The 21,730-nt window shown below is 40.9% G+C and overlaps 1 protein-coding gene across 2 annotated transcripts in view; it reads left to right on the top strand.

The window, feature by feature from the left end:
• dhx9 (DEAH (Asp-Glu-Ala-His) box helicase 9) overlaps nt 1-21,730 on the top strand; it is a 64,491-nt gene that overhangs the window by 35,529 nt on the left and 7,232 nt on the right. For both annotated transcript variants that reach the window (XM_055642148.1, XM_055642149.1), the window contains 12 exons: nt 2,832-2,914; nt 4,241-4,397; nt 5,856-5,959; nt 6,119-6,332; nt 6,930-7,024; nt 9,004-9,077; nt 11,204-11,356; nt 13,012-13,172; nt 17,189-17,300; nt 18,809-18,970; nt 19,091-19,218; nt 21,108-21,337. In XM_055642148.1, coding sequence (XP_055498123.1) covers nt 2,832-2,914; nt 4,241-4,397; nt 5,856-5,959; nt 6,119-6,332; nt 6,930-7,024; nt 9,004-9,077; nt 11,204-11,356; nt 13,012-13,172; nt 17,189-17,300; nt 18,809-18,970; nt 19,091-19,218; nt 21,108-21,337 — 1,673 coding nt within the window. The remainder of the gene's footprint in view (nt 1-2,831; nt 2,915-4,240; nt 4,398-5,855; nt 5,960-6,118; nt 6,333-6,929; nt 7,025-9,003; nt 9,078-11,203; nt 11,357-13,011; nt 13,173-17,188; nt 17,301-18,808; nt 18,971-19,090; nt 19,219-21,107; nt 21,338-21,730) is intronic.

Raw genomic sequence — 21,730 nt, 5'->3', positions numbered from 1 at the left:
AGTGTTGGGACCAGTTGTCTGCTTTTTCTTTGGTTGATTTTTCTCTGAATTCAATTCTGTTTGCAACATTTGTGACAATCTAGTCATTAATAGCTTCTGTGGTCTGGAACTTTCTTCCTTTGCTATTTTTCACTGCCAACACTGGCAATTGTCTACTATGATGACTCAAGGAACTGCAGATGCTGGAATCTTGAGCAAAAAAACAAATTGCTGGAGGAACTCGGTGGTCACGCAACATCTATAGAGAAAATGGACAGAAAACATCCCCAGAACACCGCCTGCCCCCTCCCACACCTATGCGCACACATTTCTCCCACTACTACCTAAGCCACCCTGTCCTTTTCCCTTGTCCAAATGCTCATGTGCCATCTGTCCCATATTTCCCCTCCCCTCCCCCATCCTCTCACTATAACCCTCCAGCTTTAATTTCATAATCATAAGAGAGAGCTAGATAGAGCTCTTAAAGACAGTGGATATGGGGAGAAGGCAGGAACGGGGTACTGATTATAGCAATGTTACACAATTTTGAGATCAAGTCTGCAATTCATCCCATCAGATAAAGCATAAAAAGAAGTTTAATTTGACACCTAATTCACTTTCATATCTCAAGTATTTAAAAAGTTATGGCCATTTTCATACTCATAAATTAGCATCTTGTTCCCTATTGATTTTCTATGGACATAACAAAAAAGCTGTGATCGTGGACAGTCAAAAGCCCATAACTTTCTTAAAAATTAAGAGAACTGAATGAAATTTTCAGTTATCATAGATTGAAGCATTCTGAAACAAATATAAAATAATCTTACTTGGATGACCTGAAATTAAAGTATATAATTAGTTAGTTACCCAATTGTAGCTAATTTCAGACTTCAATTACTAGATCTAAACATCTATCCATTTCTTAATAAATGATTAACATTTTTAAATAGCCTAAGTGTCCAAATAATATTCACAAATAATTCACAATAAAACATAATTTTTAAATCTCATTTACATTAATTTATAGGCCAAATGGAAGGAATTTAGTGTTCAATTGCTATAAATTAAAGTCCATTTAAATCAGCTTTCTAGTGGGATCCTGTGAACGCGCTGGTTTAGAACGTTCGCATTGCGCTAGATTTGTGCCCTCAAATGCCCAGAAATATACTGCGGGATATAATGGGGCCCAAATTAGCTACTCGCAACATTAAACTTTGTATAAAGGGATCTTAAGAAGCCCTTTTTAACGTAAAAATAAACAGCCTACCTTCCGTTTTCCCCTGTATGAGATCCGACCCGTTGTCGGGGGTTTAGAGGTTAATTTTTAACCTGCTATAACAAGTAAAGAAATCCCTTAAAACTAAAAATAGCTCCAGCTACGGGATCTTCCAGCGATTTTTCGTTAATAATTAACTAGGCTGAAAAACCTCGATTTGAACAGCATCCGTCCCGCTCTAAACGGCACCAAAATCGCGCACACGGGCTGGGACAGATTTTCAGCGATGCTTCAGGTAGGCTTTGCAACATACCTACTGATTAGGGATGATCAGCCATGATCACTTTGAATGGCGGTGCTGGCTCGAAGGACCGAATGGCCTACTCCTGCATCTATTGTCTATAATAATCATAATCATACTTTATTAGCCAAGTATGTTTTGCAACATACGAGGAATTTTAATTGCCATACAGTCATACCAATAAAAAGCAACAAGACACACAAAATACATTTTAATTTAAACATACACCCCAGTGACTCCTCCACATTCCTCACTGTGATGGAGGGGGGGGGAAAGAGAGAAAAAACCTTTCCACTCCACCTTTTCCTACCATCTTTTTTTGTCTCTTTTTTTTCACCCCTAGCCTTTGTCACTTACTCCAATCATCTGCCTATTGCCCCTCTCATCTGTATCCACCTATCACTTGACAGGATTTACCCCACCCCAATGCCTCTTTTCCACCTTTCTTTTTACTCCATGTGTGAAGAATAGTCCTGACCATGTGTGAAGAATAGTCCTGACCTGAAACGTCGTCTGTTCATTCCCTCCACAGATGAAGCCTGACCCATTGAGTTCCTCTAGACTTTTGTTTTTGGTCTTTTTTTATGATCCTGCATTTAAGTACAAATTGTTACTGAGACTCACACTGAGCTCAGTTGAACATTATATCCACAATCAACTTGTAAAAATTACTTTTCTGATCTACTTAGGCCTCTGCCACTCTGCCTGCTCCTGCCCAACATAACTTTTCCAATAGTATGTCCATCAGAGATGCTGGGCTCTCTTTTCCAAAGTTAACTGTCATTCTCTTTCCTTTTTTATGAATGCCAGTGTCATCTGAGTGGTCTTCCAGTCCTCCAATACCACATATGCAACCAGAACGAATTGAGAAATGTTAGAGCCTGTGCGATTTCCTCCCTTGCTTGTTTTAAATGATGGCATGCATATTTCTATGCTTGGCAATTTATCCATGTTTAATTTTAGAGCCGTCAGTTGAACTGGATGGCACTGTTTCCCAACCTGTGAACTGAAACCAATTCATCTTCAGTCCAGGAAGGAAGACTTGAAGAAATGTAAAAGTCCAACATTGAAGATAAATGATCACTGTTGTCTTTCTGGCTAAAGGATTAGGTTGAAAGTTGCTGTTTTTTCACAATAGGTATACCTTGCAAATTTCAATGTGGTGAGCCTTTACTGAGGTGGCATTGACAGATAATAACAGATCTTGAGCAGTGTGCAGTTAAGTAAAATTACACCATCACATGGGTCAGGACCAAACCCTGCAGTCTTCCCAAAGATAGACATCAATGTAATACTTTGTTCTTAGTAAATATGATGCATTTTATATTATTTTAGGTGTATTACTGAGGAAGTTAGAAGCTGGCCTTCGTGGCATAAGTCATGTAATTGTGGATGAAATTCATGAAAGAGATATTAATGTAAGTACACAAACTCTTTATGGGATGTCTTGTTAGTGGCTCTGTCTATTAGTGATATTCTTTTTATCTTTTTTTTCCCCCAGAGGCAGTAATTCTTTTATTACCTTGCAGCACCTTAAATTACATCCTTTTTATTGACTAGGAAAGTGCGTACTCCCATTGCCACTATTCTTGCTAATATAATTTGCCGACATGTTTGGGTTTTTTTTGTTGTTGCAGATATTCTGTTGATTTTACAAGCCACCAGTTAGCAATGTAGTGCATGTATTACTTTTAGAATCTATCCCTTTGCCGTTACAAACTGTGAATGTGATAAAGGGCATGGTTGATGTGATTTAGCAGTATTGCTTCAATTTTCCCATTTCTTGATGTTTATCAATTATGTGCCATCTTGCATCCATAAGTTTTCCCTCAGCCTGAAAAATATAGTTTCATGTTTATATGATTTTTTTCCCCTGAACTTCGAAAGATTTATTACCAATGAGTATGTGCCAGATCATGATTTAGAGATCCTCACTTATTTGTCAATCACCACAGTAATGTGGGTAATGGTGGGTTGTTGTTTTACATCAACAAGATATTTTTGACAAAATGTAAAAGAACAAATTTTCTCTTTGGGACAATCATAGACATAGAAACATAGAAAATAGGTGCAGGAGTAGGCCATTTGAACCTGCACCACCATTCGATATGATCATGGCTGATCATCCAACTCCGTATCCCATCCCTGCCTTCTCTCCATACCCCCTGATCCCTTTAGCCACAAGGGCCACATCTAACTCCCTCTTAAATATAGCCAATGAACTGGCCTCAACTACCTTCTGTGGCAGAGAATTCCACAGATTCATCACTCTCTGTGTAAAAAATGATTTTCTCATCTCGGTCCTAAAAGACTTCCTTCTTATCCTTAAACTGTGACCCCTAGTTCTGGACTTCCCAAACATCGGGAATAATCTTCCTGCATCTAGCCTGTCCAACCCCTTAAGAATTTTGTAAGTTTCTAATCGATGAGAAATAGGTGTGATGTTGAAATGCTTAAATTAATTTTCACTGCATACTTGTTTGGGATATATCTGTGGATTGAATTTAAAGTCTTGAACCTTGACCAAGGCTTGATTGTAGATACTTGCATTCATAGTTTAAGATTTTCCCTACTTTACATTTCTCAATGAGTGTGCCAAATATCCCTTGAATTTGAAGAGTTTGTTAACCCAGTTCCAGTGTAATTATACATCTTTGATTATTTTTCGAAGTTCACAAATAATCTTTGTGTTGTATTGAACAGTTCAATATTGTAAATCAAAATTATCCATAATTTTCTTTCAGACTGATTTTCTTCTTGTGGTTTTACGTGATGTTGTCCAAACATACCCTGATATCCATGTTATTCTCATGTCTGCCACCATTGACACGACCATGTTCAGAGAGTATTATTTTAACTGTCCAATAATTGAAGTGCATGGAAGAACATTCGAAGTTCAAGGTACAATTTTGGTTTGTGCATCTTTTAATGCACGTTCTGTTTGTGCGTGAGCCTCAAGAAACTGCAGATGCTGTGGTCTTGGTAAAATGCAAAGTGCTGGATTAACTGTGCAGGTCAGGCAGCATCTGCCAAGGGAAAGATTATGTGATGTTTTGGGTCATCACAATGATTGTAGTAAGGGGGAGAAACCTGGAAAAAAAGGTGAGGTTGGACATAGCCTGACAAATGATAGGTGAGTGCAGATGAGGAGGGTTTGATTGGCAGATGAGTGGAGTAATTGACAAAGGCCAGAAAAAAGAATGCCAGATCAGGAGAGAAAGGTAAAGCCAGCGGGAGGGTTATAGGTGGAAGAGAGTGGGGGGAAAGGGGACGATAGTGTGGGAGAAAAGGGCACGCATCAGGGCGGGTTTGGGGTGGGTTTTGGGGCATAGGAAATGGTTCATGTTACGTAAAGTCTGAGAAGTAAATTTTCTTGCGTAGCCTCCAACCCAAATGGTATGAACATTGAATTCTCCAGTGTTAAGTAACATCTCCCTCCCCTTCCCCCTCTCTCTTTCTTGTGTCCCAAATCCTTCTCCCTACTTTGGTGTGTACCCATTCTCCCACTATCTTGCTCTCTTTTCTCACTCTCTTGCCCATCTCCCCACGTCCCCTTCCACCTATATCCCTGTCTCTGGCTTTACATTTCACTCCTCTTCATCTGAACACCCTTTGTCTACTTTTCATCTCTAGCCTTTGTCACTTCATCCATGTGCCATTCAAACCTTCTCACCTCTATCTATTTGGCAGGATTTGTTGCATCCGTGCCCCATTACCAGCTCTCCTTCCAACTACAATGTCTGGAGAAGGGTCCTGACCCACAATGTCACCTATCCATTCTCTCCACAAATGTTGCATGACACACACAATGGCTCCAGCTCTTTGTGTTTTTCTCCATTGTGTGCATATTGTTTTAGTTAACAAAGAAAGTAATTTAGTTGAAAGAGAGCTTAGTGAGAAAATGAGTTGATTTCTAAAACATCAATCTAAGAAAAATCTTCTGTTCTCCTCGGGAGAAAAATCTCCCGAGGAGAACAGTAACAAATGTGACTGACTTATTCGTATCTATTTTAACGCTTCATGTCTGAAGATTTGCAAATATTTTTGTAAAAGAATTGTTTCTTAATTCAATCCCAGTTGGCTGACCCTTTATGTTAAGACTGACTGGATTTTAGATGCATCCCTGTATTGATTATTTGAACAATTCAGTACATCTTAGTAGCATATGTATAATTGTTACGTCTGTCTGATTTGTGGGTTTGTCTGTGTTGAAATCAGCCTAAAGTATTAACCCTCAGCTACAGATTTTTACCATTTGTACTCTGTGACCTGCCTTTTTCGATTCCAAATTATGGCAGATTTGTGTTATTTCTGCCTTGATTAATTTTCTACCTCAAGTACTTTTGCTGATTATTCCAGAATATTTCTTAGAAGACGGTATCCAGATGACTCGTTTTATTCCTCCTCCGAGGGACAAGAAGAAAAAGGACCGAGATGAGGATGGTGGTGGTGATGATGAGGAGGTATAAACAAATCTGGAATTTCATTAATATTTAAACTATCAATATAAATCTCCACATTGTCCATTAAAACCAGCAACTGGTTAGAAGAAAGTAGTAGTTTTTTTTTCATTTAAATGGAATCAATTTTTTTGAATTATAATAATGTCTACATTGTTACAGGTTAACTGCAACAACATTTGTGGTGATGAATATGGGCCAGAAACCAAACGTGCTCTGTCGCAGATGAGTGAAAAGGAGACCCCATTTGAACTAATTGAAGCGTTACTCAAGTATATTGAATCATTGAATGTAGATGGTGCAGTTCTTATTTTCTTGCCTGGGTGGAACTTGATTTTTGCCATGCAAAGACATCTGGAAGTTAATTCACACTTTGGTTTGTGCTTATCTTACTTTTATGCAAGCTATTTTCTCCAGTTTATTTACTGATCTGAATAATGTTTTTTATCTTCAGTCCAACTTTTATGACATGTGATTTGAGAGTAATTATTGTTTTCCTACTGTCCATAGTTTAAAAAAAGATATTAGCCATATTCATTTATTCATAACACATAGAAAGGTGTGAAATAAAAGTAGTTTTGTTGTATTTTATCTTCTGAAATTTTATAAACTTGATCAGTAAATACTAAGAATAACTATTATGTCTATCCTGATTGATATCAATCTAGTTGCGAATTGTGTTCAGCTAAGACATCTTGATATGCAACTTAATATGGAAATAATCCTTGTCCTAAAAATTCTTTGATATAAGATAACTAAGTAAAACAAAGTTTAGAACCAAATAAGTTTCTGAATCTTGAACTTGTTAATTATTAAATGTATATGTAAACTACAAAAATCAATGTTAATACTTACAGAAAGTTACCCGACATATTGAAGCATTTTGTAGAATACTTTTTAAAGATGGAGTATGTTTTTAATGCAAAATATTGAAGTATTTTATGAAGCACTAAAACCTTTTTCTACTTAACAGGAAGCCACAAATACAGAATTCTGCCATTACATTCGCAGATTCCAAGAGAAGAACAGCGCAGGGTGTTTGATCCTGTACCACCAGGAGTGAGAAAGGTTAGATACAGCAGTATATTTTTAATTTAGATCCGAATGTGAATTTACTATTACAGGTGCACAACCTTTTATCTGAAAGCCTTGGGACCAGACACTTTTCGTAATTCAGAATTTGTCGGCCTTCGGAATGGAAATTTTTTAGCGTAGATTTTAATGGCTGGCTCAGTGGTAGAGTGCTCGGCTCATATCTGCAAGGTCGCGAGTTTGCGCCTTGATCCCGGCAGTTACTCGGTCTCCAGTTTGAGTCTTCAATGTCGTTTTTTCTTGCAGAATAAATGTCTGTATGAAATGCAGTGTAAATGTGCCTGCAGCATTGAATCACCTCTCACACTCATGTCACCCTAGCGGGGCTACATGCCCTTAGGCATGTAGGCAAGTTTGCGCCTCGATCCTGGCAGTTATTCGGTCGCGAGTTTGAGTCTTCAATGTAGTTTTTTCTTGCAGAATAAATGTTTGTATGAAATGCAGTGTAGGAGAGGTGTACTGACTGTGTGGGCAGAACTTTGGAAGTGATTGCCCACCAGTCTAAAAAGCCGCTGTGTTTCCCTGTCCCTGGGATAGCAGGGGGCGATCAAACAGCACAATACCCCCCTCCCCCTCCAACTCCAGAGGAATCCGCCGCTCCCCGATGGGCCGCTACGGCGACAAGTGGCAGTTTTCCCACAGCCCGAGCTGCGCCCCCTCATCCGCCACCCCAAGAACAAGACGTACCTTGCACACCATCAGCTTCCGCCCCTACGTGTTCCTCTGGAGTTGGAGCGGGGCTGTGCTGGAGTTGCTGCTGGCTGTGGGTCTCTGGGATCTCCGTGCTTGCAGTGGGCCTGGGGGTCGATGTCCCGTTGGTCCTGACGTCTCCGGCCACCCCCCTGGACTGGAGCTGAGACTGGGAACTGTACCGCCCTTGCCCCCTCCCTCTGCAACTGCAAACAACCCGACTCTCCTGCAAGGGCGGTACAGTTCCCGGAGGATGGCAGGTGGCCGGAGACGTCAGGACCAACAGGAACCCGCTCCCGATGGGCCCCTACGACGCCCCGAGCTGCGCCCCGTCATCCGCAACCCAGGTTCCTCTGGAGTTGGAACGGGGCTGGGCTGCTGCTGGCTGTGGGTCTCTGGGATCTCCGTGCTTGCAGTGGGCCTGGGGGTCGGTGTCCCGTTGGTCCTGACGTCTCCGGTGACTGGCACTGTATTCTGGCATCGCCGACGTGAAGACAGTGCAAAGCCCCCGCGCTGGTGCAATGAGCGGGGAGCTGGAGAGGGGAGGGAAGGGGTCACACACATGGCCGGGAAGCAGAGGGGTGTAGGTGGGGTGAAACTGAAGGGAGTGACAATCTGCTGCTGCCTGCCTGCTGAGTTAAAAAGTTCCCACGCAAGACTCACAATACACTGTGTATCGTGAGTCTACCGTGGGAACTTTTTTTAACTCAGCGGGCAGGCAGCAGCATATTGTCAATTATTACCCCTCCCGCGCAATATACCCTCACCTTCTCTTTTACGAATGGGGATTTAGTTCCCCTTTCTTCGAGGACTGATCGGAGGTTCCGCTGTCACCTCTGCGGGCCGCCCTCGATGAACGTTTTCAAGGACCTTTCTTCAAGGACCGAAAAAATGTCCGCTATTCGGAGGTTTTCGTTATTTGGATCTTCGGATAAAAGGTTGTGCACCTGTATTATTATTAGTTCATAATATTGTATTTAGAGTACAACTACAATTATAAAATTTAAAAAAAAATGAATTCTGGTGAGGGTGGAATGAGGGGTAAAGGGTGAGTTGTGGACCTATAGAAGGAATATAAAATAGGCTTTTCCATATTCAGCACTGAATTTTCGGAGGACCTAGCAAATTCCTAGATTGTACTGGCAAAAAAACCTGCAAGGTAGATGAAGCTTTTTCAGTATCCTTGCAATAAATATTAAGCAGTGGAATTCTGTGAAACAAATCAAATATATGTGCAATGGTCTTTTTTAATTATTCTTCACCAGGTCATTTTGGCCACAAATATTGCAGAAACCAGTATTACCATCAATGATGTGGTTTATGTCATTGATTCATGCAAGTAAGTGATTATTTACTTTTTGGGTTTTTAAGCAAAATATACATTTGTAAATATTTGACTAAAATTAATTGCCGGAGTTCATATGTGTATAACAACAACTTTAATGTTTCAGAATCTCTCTAGAATCATAGAGCATGCCAAACTGGCCCTTCGAGCTAAGATGACTGTCTTAAGTTAGTCCCATTTGCCTGTTTTTGACCCCTGTTCTAAACCTTTCCTAAAGTGGTTTCGAGAAGAATCTTTTTAGAATATTGTATGTATTTTGAAAAGAAGATATAACAAAGAAAATCTGCATAGCAACTGTCAATGGACATTTGCTCTGTTCTTGCATTTGGATGAAAGATTGGCCAGATAACAATAAATATATGAATCCTTCCAAATATCTCGTAGAAATATAATAAACCACAGAAATAAGCATTTTGTCCACATGCTAGCTTTGCAATTCCATAAGTTCAAGGCTGATACTTTTCATCAGTTCCACATTCCTGTACTAACTCTCTACCCCATGGTTTCCTTAACATTTCTCAACATAATAGTAAGCCTCCATTGTTCTGGTACCTAGAGAAATCCAGACTCATTACCCCCTGGGTGAAGTGATTTTATTTTGCATCTGTCCTGAATGAATGATCCCTTATTTGTGGTGGGATGAATATATCAGGTATTGAACCAGATAGGAAGCAAAGTTTTTAAATAAGGGTGCAAAACATTATTTGGATATTCTGGAAAACATTTTGGAAGAAAGTGTGGGCAGAGGGGAACGTTTTAAGAAAGTGAAAGTTTGCACATTTAATACTATGGTCTTGGTACGCAAAGGTCAAGAAATATTAATTCAAACAGTTGAACCTCCTATTCCACATAGGTTAAGAACTGATTGGTATCCTCACACATTGTGTGGCGGCGCGACTCACCCGTTGCAGCGGCCCCTACAGCCTGTCTGTCTTTTTTTTTTATTTTTTGTCTAGTTAAATGTAGTGTTTGGTGTTTTTTAATAGTATTTTTAAATGTGTAAATGTTCAAACTGTTTTAAATCTCTTCCTCCGGGAGACCCGACTTTTTTCCCTGTCGGGTCTCGGCTGTCGTGGGGCCTGACCGTGGAGCGGCCTCCAGCCTGAACGACCCGGGGGCTCGGGGAGACTGCGGATGTGCGGAGTGCGGACCACCATGGCCGGCCTCAGCTGGGGAGCGGCGGTGACTCGCTGCATGCGGCTCGACTCCTGGGGCTCGGAGGCTCCAGCAACGCAGCCGCAGGTCCGGTGGACTGGGACATCGGGAGCTTCGGTTCGGGTCTGGGAGGAGAGAGAGAGACCGCTTCCCGGAGCTCCCGCAACGCGATCTCCAGCCGGTGTCACGGGGTTGGAACAACCCGGACCGGGACGCATCACCCGGCACGGCTTCATGGCCGTGGGACTCACCATCGCCCGTGGGGGTTCCAACCTTGGACTTTCAGACCGGGAGCGGGGCCGTAAATCGCCCCGCGCGGCCTAAAATGGCCGTGGGACTCATCATCGCCCGCCTGGGGCTTGGACATCGGGAGAGACACGGAGAACAGGGGAGAGAAAAGACTTGCCTTCCATCACAGTGGCTTCACTGTGATGGATGTTTGTGTGAAATTAATTATGTGTATGTCTGTAAGACAGTGTCTTTGTTTGTATGGCTGTGGAAACAACATTTCGTTTGAGTCTCACTGGGGCTCAAATGATAATAAATCTGTATTGTATTGTATTGTATTGTTAATGTCAGAGTGCCACCATCACATCAGCTTCAACATGAATCCCTCTTTCAGCGGCCCTGTAATTCAAGAGAAAATAAGCTTGCCATAATTTAGCGCTGACTGCTGTGATTCTCTTGTGCTTTTAATAAAACATAAAGTTCTTGTGTAGTATAGACATGCAATTTTTTTTTGCCCTTAATTAGTGAAGAATTTATAAACAGTTGATCGATGATTTGCCATTGCTTCAATTGATGGTTCATCTTTTGCATGTCTGAATTGTATTTCTAAGAGTTTTGATATGATCTCGTGCCTTAGACATAGCTAAAGAAATACTCAGAAATCTAAGTTCATTAACAAGTTTAAATTGGTAATTCACATGTTAACTGCATTCATTTTATTTAAATGTATTTTTTAGGCAAAAAATGAAGCTTTTTACATCTCACAACAATATGACCAACTACGCCACAGTGTGGGCTTCCAAAACCAATTTGGAGCAGCGACGGGGTAGAGCAGGTCGTGTCCGACCTGGCTTCTGCTTCCATCTCTGCAGCAGGGCACGATTTGAGAGGTATGAATGAAATAATTGACCTTTAAAATCCAAAATGAGCAGAAGTATTTATGTGAGCCTTGCACTATAGGTCACTGAACTTAGATTTTCAATAGATTTGTATTCAAGTTTTAAATTGGTTGAAACATGTTTAAATTTGCAGAGGAAGGTAATGCTGGATCAGGTAGCATTGCTGGAGAGCATGTCTAGTTGCTGTTTCGGGTCGAGACCCTTCTTCAGACTGATTGCAGTATTGGGAGCAAAGATAAGTGGAGGAGTAGGACAAAGCATGGCAGGTTATACGTGAACAAAGACAAGGTGGGGGTTTGCTAGGCAGTTGGTTGGACAAAGGCCAGAGATGAACACACACAAGGTGTGAGACAAAAAGTTAGAGAGTTGCGAAATTGTGTAGCCGAAAGGTTGATGAGGTGCGAATTGTTCTGAGATGGAGAGGGAGAGGAGGGGTGAGATCAATCAATCAAATTTATTCATCACACACACAATAAAGTGCAGTGAAATGAGCTTGCTAGCAGCGGTACAATCAAAAAAGAACACACAATAAAAATGTAACACAAACATCCACCACAGCATTCTTCACTGTGGTGGAAGGCACCAAGTACAGTCAGTCCTCCTCCATTTTTCCCCCGTGGTCGGGGCCATAACCTCCGCAGTCATCACTGCGGGCGGCCAGATGTACAGGCCCTCTCGTCTGAATCGGTGCTTCCATACCGCGGCTTCAAGATGACATAGGCCGGCGGTCGGAGCTGTTCTCCAGGGATCCCCGGCGAGCGATGGTAAGTAAGTCCGTAAGTCCTCGCCGCGCCCGCGGCTAGACGCTTCGCAGTCCGCTGCTTCAAGATGTTGAAGGCCGCAGGCCGGCGGGTCGGAGCTCTTCTTCTCCAGGGAACCCCAGCGAGGGATCCCAGGCTCTGGACGCCATGCCCGCAGCTAAAAGCTCCGTGGGTTGGTGGGTCGGAGCTCTTCCTCTCCGGGGATCCCCAGAGAGGGATCCCAGGCTCCGGACGCCGCGCCCGCGGAAGCTCCGCAGACCGTGGCTTCAGATGTTGTAGGCCGCGGGCCAGCGATCGGAAATAGTCCACGCTGCGCCCACTGCTGAAGCTCTGGGCCCGACTCCGGGAAGGGCTGCACTAATCCTTGGTGTTCGGCCGCGAGGGAGGCGACATGGAAAAAGTTGCCTCTCCGTGGAGGAGGCGACCGAAAGCGGTTTCCCCCTTACCTCCCCCCCTCACCACCCCCCACACAAGACACTGAGAGACATTAAAACACACACTTGGACATACTAAAAAAAAATAGAAATGACTAGCACGCTGCTGGCAGGGCAACCGTCTTGCAGCGTCCCCTCTGACCGATACGTGTAAGGTCAGCTGGGGCTCAGGGGAGGAGCAGTGTTTGGTAGTTAGCTAAAGCTGGATAATTCAATATTCATACAGTTGAGTTGTAAGCTACCCAACATCCCTCCTGTTTGATGTTTCTCCTGTTTGCATGTGACCTCACTCTGGCAATGAAGGAGGCTCAGGTCAGAATGGGAAGGGGAGTTGAAATGGTTAACAACATTTTCAGAACTAATTATAAATTAACATGGAAAAATATGATTTTGTGGATAGAATTAGGTTCTGGTGGTGTTTCACTAACAGTCTAACTTTGTCTACTCTCAGACTTGAGACTCACATGACTCCTGAGATATTCCGCACACCTCTTCACGAAGTGGCTTTGAGCATCAAACTTCTTCGCCTGGGAGGAATTGGACCATTCTTGGCTAAAGCTATTGAACCCCCACCTTTGGATGCAGTTATTGAGGCAGAACACACTTTGCGAGGTGAATCCTAGTTACATGATATAAAATCTGCTTTATATATAAAACTAATGGTTACATGTAAAGCGTGAAACTACCTTGCTGTAAATTACTGCTAAATTGTATTTAAAAGTTGTGCAACTTTGAACGGGAAATACTAGAAAGAAATTAAGATACATACACTTGCATTGTGATTTGTATTGTGAAATTCTGTTCAATTTAATCATCGGTAGATTGTTCAGTAATATTGAAACATTGAAAACCTAAACGTGAAGTATTGTTGGATTAACATCAGTACAGATTGAATTATTCATTTATCAAAACTAGTATTCATCATAACCCAAATGACTATTTTAGCCCAATTAGAAAGGGGGGGGGGCTCTCAATGGGAAGGATGAACCATTCACTGTTAACTCAGGAGCTAATGAAAAATGTGAAATCAAAACTGGAGAAAGTACTGGAGAATGTTAAAGCTGGAAAGGGTGCAGAGATTTATGAGGATATTGCCAGGGCTCGAGGACCTGAGCTATAGGGAGAGGTTGAGAAGGACAGCACTTTATTTCTTGCCACGTAGAGTGAGGGGTGATCTTCTAGAGGTGTACAAGATCATGAGAGGAATTAATCGGGTAGAGAGTCTCTCAGGTAGACACAAAATGCTGGAATAACTCAACGGGTGAGGCAGCATCTCTGGAGAAAAGGAATGGGCGACGTTTCGAATCGAGACCCTTCTTCAGACTGATGTCGGGAGGGGGTGGGACAAAGGTAGAATGTAGACGGAGACATTAACAACTGGGAAGGGGGAGGTGTTGGAGAGAGAAAGCAAGGGCTATCTGAAGTTAGAGAAGTTAATGTTCACACCGCTGGGGTGTAAACTACCCAAGCGGTAGTCTCTTACCCACAGATGGGGAATCGAGAACCAAAGGATATAGGTTTAAGGTGAAGGGGGAAAGGTGGGACAGGAACCTGAGGGGTAACTTTTTCCACACAAGGTGGGTGTATGGAATAAACTGCCAGAGGAGATAGTTGAGGCAGGTACAATTGCAATGTTTAAGAAACATTTAAGCAGATGCATGGATAGGGTAGGTTTAGGGGATACGGGCCAAATGCAGGCAGGTGGAACTTGTAGCTGGGACATGTTGGCTGGTGTGGGCAAGTTGGGCTGAAAGGCCTGTTTCCACGCTCTATGACTCGATGACTATAATCTGAAAATGTTCCATTCATTCTGACTCAGATTTCTCTATGATTACCAATAATAATCTGCTCATATTCACACACTTCACCTAATACTATGAGCTCTTGCCTCGTGCACCATGTTGCATCTTATCAAATGCCTTCTGAAAATTCTAAAACACTGCATGCTGGTTTTCTTCTATTAACTCTGCTTGTTACATCCTCATTGAACTCTAGCACATTAGTCAAAGATGATTTTCCCTTAGATAGATACAAAAAGCTGGAGTAACTCAGCGGGTCAGGCCGCATCTCTGGGGAGAAGGAATGGGTGACTTTTCGGGTTGAGACCCTTCTTAAAGACTTCTTCAGATGACCCTTCAGATGAATTTCCCTGGTTGACTTGTTATGATTGTACTAACCTTCTTTAAACGAATAGCTAGTTTCTTCCAGAATTTTACCACAACAGATAATATGCTAATAGGCGTAAAGTTTCTTTCTCGGTAATCCCATCACTGCTCCCCAATCCACTGATATGCTCCCAGAATTGGTGAGCTTTGAGCTTTTTCAATCAATTGCTGGGTTACATATACAGCCACTCTCTTTTAGACACATCCTTCGAAACCTTAAGAATTATACAGTCCTGCTACTTTTTCTAATATCTTGAACCTTGTGATTAGATTATTAGAATCTGATACAGCATGGCAGCAGTCCCCTCAGCCCATTGAGTCGATGCTGAACACGAAGCATCCACTTTCACATGAATCCTACCCTGACCCATCTTGCTCCCATCAATGATCCCCATCACTTTAACCTTAACCACTCATCCACATGTTATTGGCAATTTACAATGGCCCAATAACCCATGTCTTTGGGATATGGGTTTTTACGAGTTCTTCCATACATTGTAGAGCTACTGCTTTACAGCTCCAGAGACCTGGATATGAACCTGCCATTTCGTACTGTCTGTGTGGAGTTTGCACTGTAACTATGTGGGTTTCCTCTGGGTGCTCCTGTTTCCTCATACATACCAAAGACATGTGTGAGTGTAGGCTAATTGGCCTCTTTAAACTGCCCCCATTGTGTTGCGAGTGGATGAGAATGTGGGATAACAGAATTCGTATGAATGGGTAATCAGTGCCAGTGTGGACTCAGTGGGCTGAAGGGCCTGTTTCTATACTGTATATCTAAACTAAACTATTTGAAAACAGCCCATCTACATCTTGTGTATGGCGAGCACAACCTAAAGTTGTAGGACAACTTGTTCTATTTGATCTTATTTGATTGTGCACGCCGAGTTGATTGCATTCGTAGAAACAGGGCAGACCACGTGAAGGTTGCAAGCCCATCTACTGACTTGTTCTCTCTAACAGGCAAATGGAACTAGCCCAAATGGCTACTTGATCAGTATAGACAAAGTGATTGCTTCCTTACTGTATAGCTATGACTGCACACCAAATGCATTTAATGTGTCTTTTTACAATACTGGAGAGATTTTGAGGAAAAATGTTATTATTCAGTTTTTACACCCATACACTGTTCTTAACAAAAAAACTACCCATCATGTGAAACCTTATTAATAACAGATATAAATTAGATATCTTTAAGACTTTAAGTCAAAATCTTTTTTTATGACAGACATAGATTCATAATTTTAACACTAATTTGGACACCAAAAATATGACATTAAAAACTCTGCCACATTTAATCATGGATATTTCATTTATAAATAAACTTCATATGGCCCCTCATACATATACATTTTGATAATGATGTAGGGAAATATATTTATCAATACCAGGAGAAAGAATACTGCAACATAAAGATAATAAAGTACAGTAAAGATCCCGTAATGGTCATTGTGCTTGGTGTCCATTGTCACAACGACCGTTATCGGGGTAAGTTAACGACTGTAAGTTAAATCATGGAGGCTCCAAACCTCTAAAGCTTTTCAAAAACCCAACGAGGTAGCAGCGATTTTTGGGTGAGTTAATTATTTTTTTCTTATTTTCCAATTTAATATATCAAAAACATCGTGGTGTCAAAAACGCAACGATCGTTTACGATATATTTTACGACTTTTTAAAGTCAATTAAAAAATCTTTTTTGGGCATAAATTGGTTATCAAAACTAAGAAACGGAGCCAATCTTTAATTTGGCAACAAATTTGGCTACCTGTCGCCTGTTTACCGTTCGTACGGACCAAGTCGCTAACTTCATTCCTTCGTGTCAACTTCGGGAAGCTCCGCAACGACTGTTACAGAGACATTTTACTTAGAAAAAAATCAGCCCAAATCAAATGATCTGACGAATCATTGGCCATCGATAGCTCAAATCCATAAGGTGATGTACCGTTTAGATCACATTGGTGAAAATGTTTGGTTTTCGCTAATAATGTAACGTTCGTTTTCTGGGACACCAAACCTTTTAGTGTCCACCGCAACGTACGTTTATGTGCATGATGTGTAACGTGCGTTGCGGTGTTCCCTCAGATGGATGGAGTATTCTACTACATGATCAGGTGAATGAAGTGGAAATGGTGTTTGCAATTTTATTGTTCCATGTGGCATTCATAAACGTAGAAAGGATTAAGAAATACGTACACTTACTGTGCCAACCAGGTCACTGTGCGCTACACAAAATGTATTTGTGTATTCTGATGCCATTTTCGGAAACTTACCATCAATATGCTGTCTTATATTTTTTTGTTGCTACTATGTTAGCCATGAACCCAAAAAAGTGCTTGTCAACTTTTTTGAAGGAATTTGAAATTTGACCCCCTTTGTCACATTTGTGTGCAATATTGTAAAAAGACACATGCATTTAATATATTGGATGTGATGTGGCTTAATAAAAGTTATTCTCTTTCTCAGAACTTGATGCTTTGGATACTAATGATGAACTGACTCCATTGGGCCGTATCTTGGCTCGTCTTCCCATTGAACCACGTCTAGGCAAAATGATGATTATGGGCTGCATCTTCCAGTAAGTTAACACAGTGATTACTTGGAAAGTATCGTATTCCTGAATCCAATGCAACAATCCAAGGCTGTCTCTGTTTTATGAAAGCCTGGCTTATGGGCACCTGTACATACGAAGGTGCTCCCTTTATTACAAAATTTAGTCGTTTTACATATGTTAATTCCTATGAATAGCTGAGTTAGTTTCCTCTCTCCACTTTTACTATCTGTTTCTTGACAGTCTTATGTGCTTTTGATTCATCATCATACTATGGAGGGTACGATTACCATACTGATTGATTTTGTGTATTTTCCGAGTTAGGAACAAAATCAACTTATGGACATAATTTTTGTAACTCGAGGATGATCTGTACTATTTGGATCCCAGGAATTAGAAATGTGGAACTGATGAGCGATTTATTGAAACAAACCTCTTTAATAATAATTGGCTTATTTGTCCATAGATAACACATTTACCATACTCTTGTTATACATCACATTAAAGATATGCAAATGGAAACGTGAGTTGAGATGTTATCCACCATTTTTATGAGAAAGGATAAGCCCTCACCCTGACAGAAACTTTCTAAATGTCACTACAAAGCAGATTCTTATTGAATAATTTTTCAAAGTTGAACTTATTTATAAAACTTGAAATTTTAGGACAGATCCAACCCACATGAAGCCTTGTTAGTTCTGACGTATTGAAGTCTTTAATTTATTTTGAACACTTAACACAGTTCCTACTGTTACAGAGTGGAAGCAATGAAGGATATCTTGGAGTTCTGGCATTTTTGTGTTACATTACTTTACCTTTCAACAGTATGGTGGTTATGTGTCTGTAACATGCCCAATGGTCATTTATCGAAGTATATTGTTATTGTGAGATTGTCAGTCCAAATAAAGTTTTAGACATACATATTTGATATAATAGCATAATATGCACTTTGATCCATATGTTCTCATTCAATAGTTGTGAATTATTGGTTTCTGAGAAAGTCAGTATGTTTATGCTCCAATATTCCTTTCATAATTGTAAGTACGCAACAAAATGCTCCAAGTGGACAAACATTAAACACGAATACGTTGTAAGGCTTTAATTATAAAATTCCAATGTAAAAATTAATCCCTAAATGGTGCAGGAAATGGTAGGATTATGTGGGAACACAAAAGTGTTTTGCACACAATCAAGAATGTTCAGGGATATTACTTTTAGATTCCTTAAATTTGATAAATGTGAGACAAATTACAGTATGAATTTCTAATGGTTTGGTTGCAAGAAGAATTAGTTAGGTTTGGAGCACACGTTTTTAATTATTTCCTGTGGGTGGCGCTGTCTTAGAGGTGAATTAAACTAATGATATTGCTCCATAAACATTAGCCGTGTGTGGGAAATTTGTTCCCCTTTTGCCTTTCTGATTTTATTTGAATGTTCTTAGTTTGACAAATGTGTCAATCTTTAGTTACAAATGAGGTTGGAAAGATGTTCCAGTCAATGAAACTTTTATAGTGAATTGTTTTTCTTTGTTGCAGTGTTGGCGATGCTGTGTGCACCATATCTGCTGCTACCTGTTTTCCAGAGCCTTTCATTAATGAAGGCAAACGCCTTGGTTATGTGCACAGGAATTTTTCAGGAACCAGATATTCAGATCATGTGGCTCTGCTGTCAGTTTTCCAGGCCTGGGACGATGCAAGGTATTCCAATCATGAATAGGGAGACTTGTGATCAGCCAACTGCATTTCCATTATTGTATTGGGTTGTTGTAATTCTGTGAAATATATTTAATTTGAGCATTTCTATTTTCCTCTTTCTAGAATGGGAGGAGAAGATGCAGAAATACGATTTTGTGAACATAAAAGATTAAACATGGCTACTTTGAGGATGACATGGGAAGCTAAGGTTCAGTTGAAGGACATCCTCATCAATTCAGGCTTCCCTGAAGGTAAATTTATATATTTTTTGATCATATCAAATCTAAGTTTAATGCCTATGTAACTATTACAAGTAGCTTGTCATTGTGATGTTAAGTAGAAAGGTCAATTTCAGTTGATGCATTGTATTTCTGAATTGTTTATACATTCTAGTATGTTATCTTAGTGATGACTTTTTTCAAGAAAAAGGAATTATAGGGCACAATAATGTAATTTGTTCACTTAGTGAAAAAATAATATCTCTTGCTTTTTTTAGACAGTGGCCTTGATAGGGTGCATTGTGGGTGAGCATCGGGGTAAATGCCTTCAGTCTGTCAGGGAAGCAAATTATTACAGAAATCATGGAATCTTAAAACTTAGGGCATAACAATTTGTAATATTAATTTCTGCCACCACTTTAAAAGAACTATTGAGGTAGCCACACGTTTTGTTTTCCTCTCATCAAAATTATATTTTTCCTTCAAATATGTTTCAGTTTCTTTTTGAAATGTGACGGTTAAATCTACTTTCACTGTTTTTTGAGTTTTCTTTTTTTACTTTGGTGGTATGAACCAATCCCTTGATTCACTTAATATTCAGAACCTATTGATCTAGTATTGGGAGGGGCAAGTGGATGAAGTATTCGTGGATGAGCCTTTTGTGACCAATTATGGATAGCAACAGGGAGGTCCCATGAGTTAAAATTCTAAATTTGGCAAGGCCATCTTTGAAAGTATAGACAGGAACTCGCTCAAGTTGATTGGAACAGATTGTTTGAAGGTAAAGGGACGTCCAGAATGGGGGATGTTTCAAAAAGTATGCTAACGAGAGTCCAGGACATGCATGATCCTATTAGAATTAAGGGAAAGGTAGGTGATCATAAAGAAGCTTGGATGAGGAGGGAAATGGAGGCTCTGGTCAAGAGTAAGAAGGAGACATGGGGCAGGTATAATTAGCTGGCATCAAATGTATCCCTAGAGGAGTTTGGGGAAATGAGCAAGATAAAGGAAATCAGAAGGGCAAAAAGGGGACAGGACATAGCCATGTGTGGTAATATTAAGGATAATCCCTAGAGATTTTATGAAAATAAAGGGGAAAAGAGTAACCAGAGAGAGAAACGGACCCCATAGGAATCAACATGGTCAACTCTGTATAGAGCCACAGGAAATAGACAAGGTCCTCAGAGTATTTCTCCCCTGTTTTTACTGTGGAGAAAGACATGAGGAGGCAGTCAATGGAATAGTTTTGAGAGCAGTCAGCTTTACGGTCGAGGAAGTGGTGTAGGTGCTGCGCTTATCAAGGTAGGCAAATCTCCCGGGCCAGATCGGATATATCCAAGGACACTGTGGAATGCTAGAGAGGAGATTGCAGGAGCCCTGGCTGAGATTTATGAGTCGTTATTAAATCCAGGTGAGGTGCCAAAAGACTGGAAGTTGACAAATGATGTGCCTCAATTTAGGAAGGGCTGCAGGGAAAAGCCAGGGAACCACAGGCCAGTGAGTCTAACATCTGTGTTAAACATGCATGGTTTTGTACGTGGGAGGTGTGGACAGTTAATGGGAATCTGAGGGGTAATCTTTATACACAAAGAGTGATGGATGTATCAAACAAGCTGCCGGAAGAGGTGGTTGAGGCAAGTACTGTCATAATGTTTAAAAACCATTTAGACCAGCACATGGAAAGGGTAGGTTTTGTGGGGTACGGGTCAAAAGAGAAAACTGCAAAGGTTAACTACCCTCTAGCTGAAGATTCTTTTTCATTTTGGTACTGAATGGCAGATCCTTTATATTGTGATTTTGACCCTGGTTCATGCTATCTGATGTGTTCCTTGACTGGATAGGAATTGGATAGAATAGGTGTTTTTTTTAAATAAGTATGACTTCAATATTGATCAATGCTTTTTTCCTTTCCTTCTAAATAGATTGTCTGATGACTCAAGTGTTTAACAATACTGGACCAGATAATAACCTTGATCTGGTTATCACACTTCTTTGCTTTGGACTTTATCCAAATGTGTGCTACCACAAGGAAAAACGAAAAATATTAACAACAGAGGGTCGTAATGCACTTATCCATAAGTCTTCTGTCAATTGTCCCTTCAGCAATCAGGATTCAAAATATCCTTCTCCTTTCTTTGTGTTTGGAGAAAAGGTGAGTAACACCAGCTACACACTTCTCATTGCCCAGAACAAGATGAATACCTGTTCTGCATCATTTTACATTCAAATGCTTTGTTGCCATATTCCCCTTGGTTCCAATTGTAAAGTACCGTATTTCCCGGAAATGAAGAAGCACCTGCGTAGAAGACTCACCCCACTTTAAGTTGCTAAATTTTGAGAAAAGGATGGCGGGACAGGATCAAGGGTTTGGTTTAGTCCAGAGATCGGCAACATCGCCTGCGTGCCCCGGGACTAGCTGCAGTTCCCAGATCCCTCGTGTCCCTGGGACTGGCTTCAGTTCCCAGATCCCTTGCGTTCCCGGGGATAGCTGCAGTTCTCTGGTCACCTGCGAGCCCCGGGACTGGCTGTAGTGTAATACTTGGGT

Source organism: Leucoraja erinacea, chromosome 10 (assembly GCF_028641065.1).
Source record: "Leucoraja erinacea ecotype New England chromosome 10, Leri_hhj_1, whole genome shotgun sequence".
Classification (NCBI taxonomy): domain Eukaryota; kingdom Metazoa; phylum Chordata; class Chondrichthyes; order Rajiformes; family Rajidae; genus Leucoraja; species Leucoraja erinaceus.
Note: the sequence above shows the minus strand (reverse complement) of the source record. Positions and strands in the feature narration are given on the sequence as shown.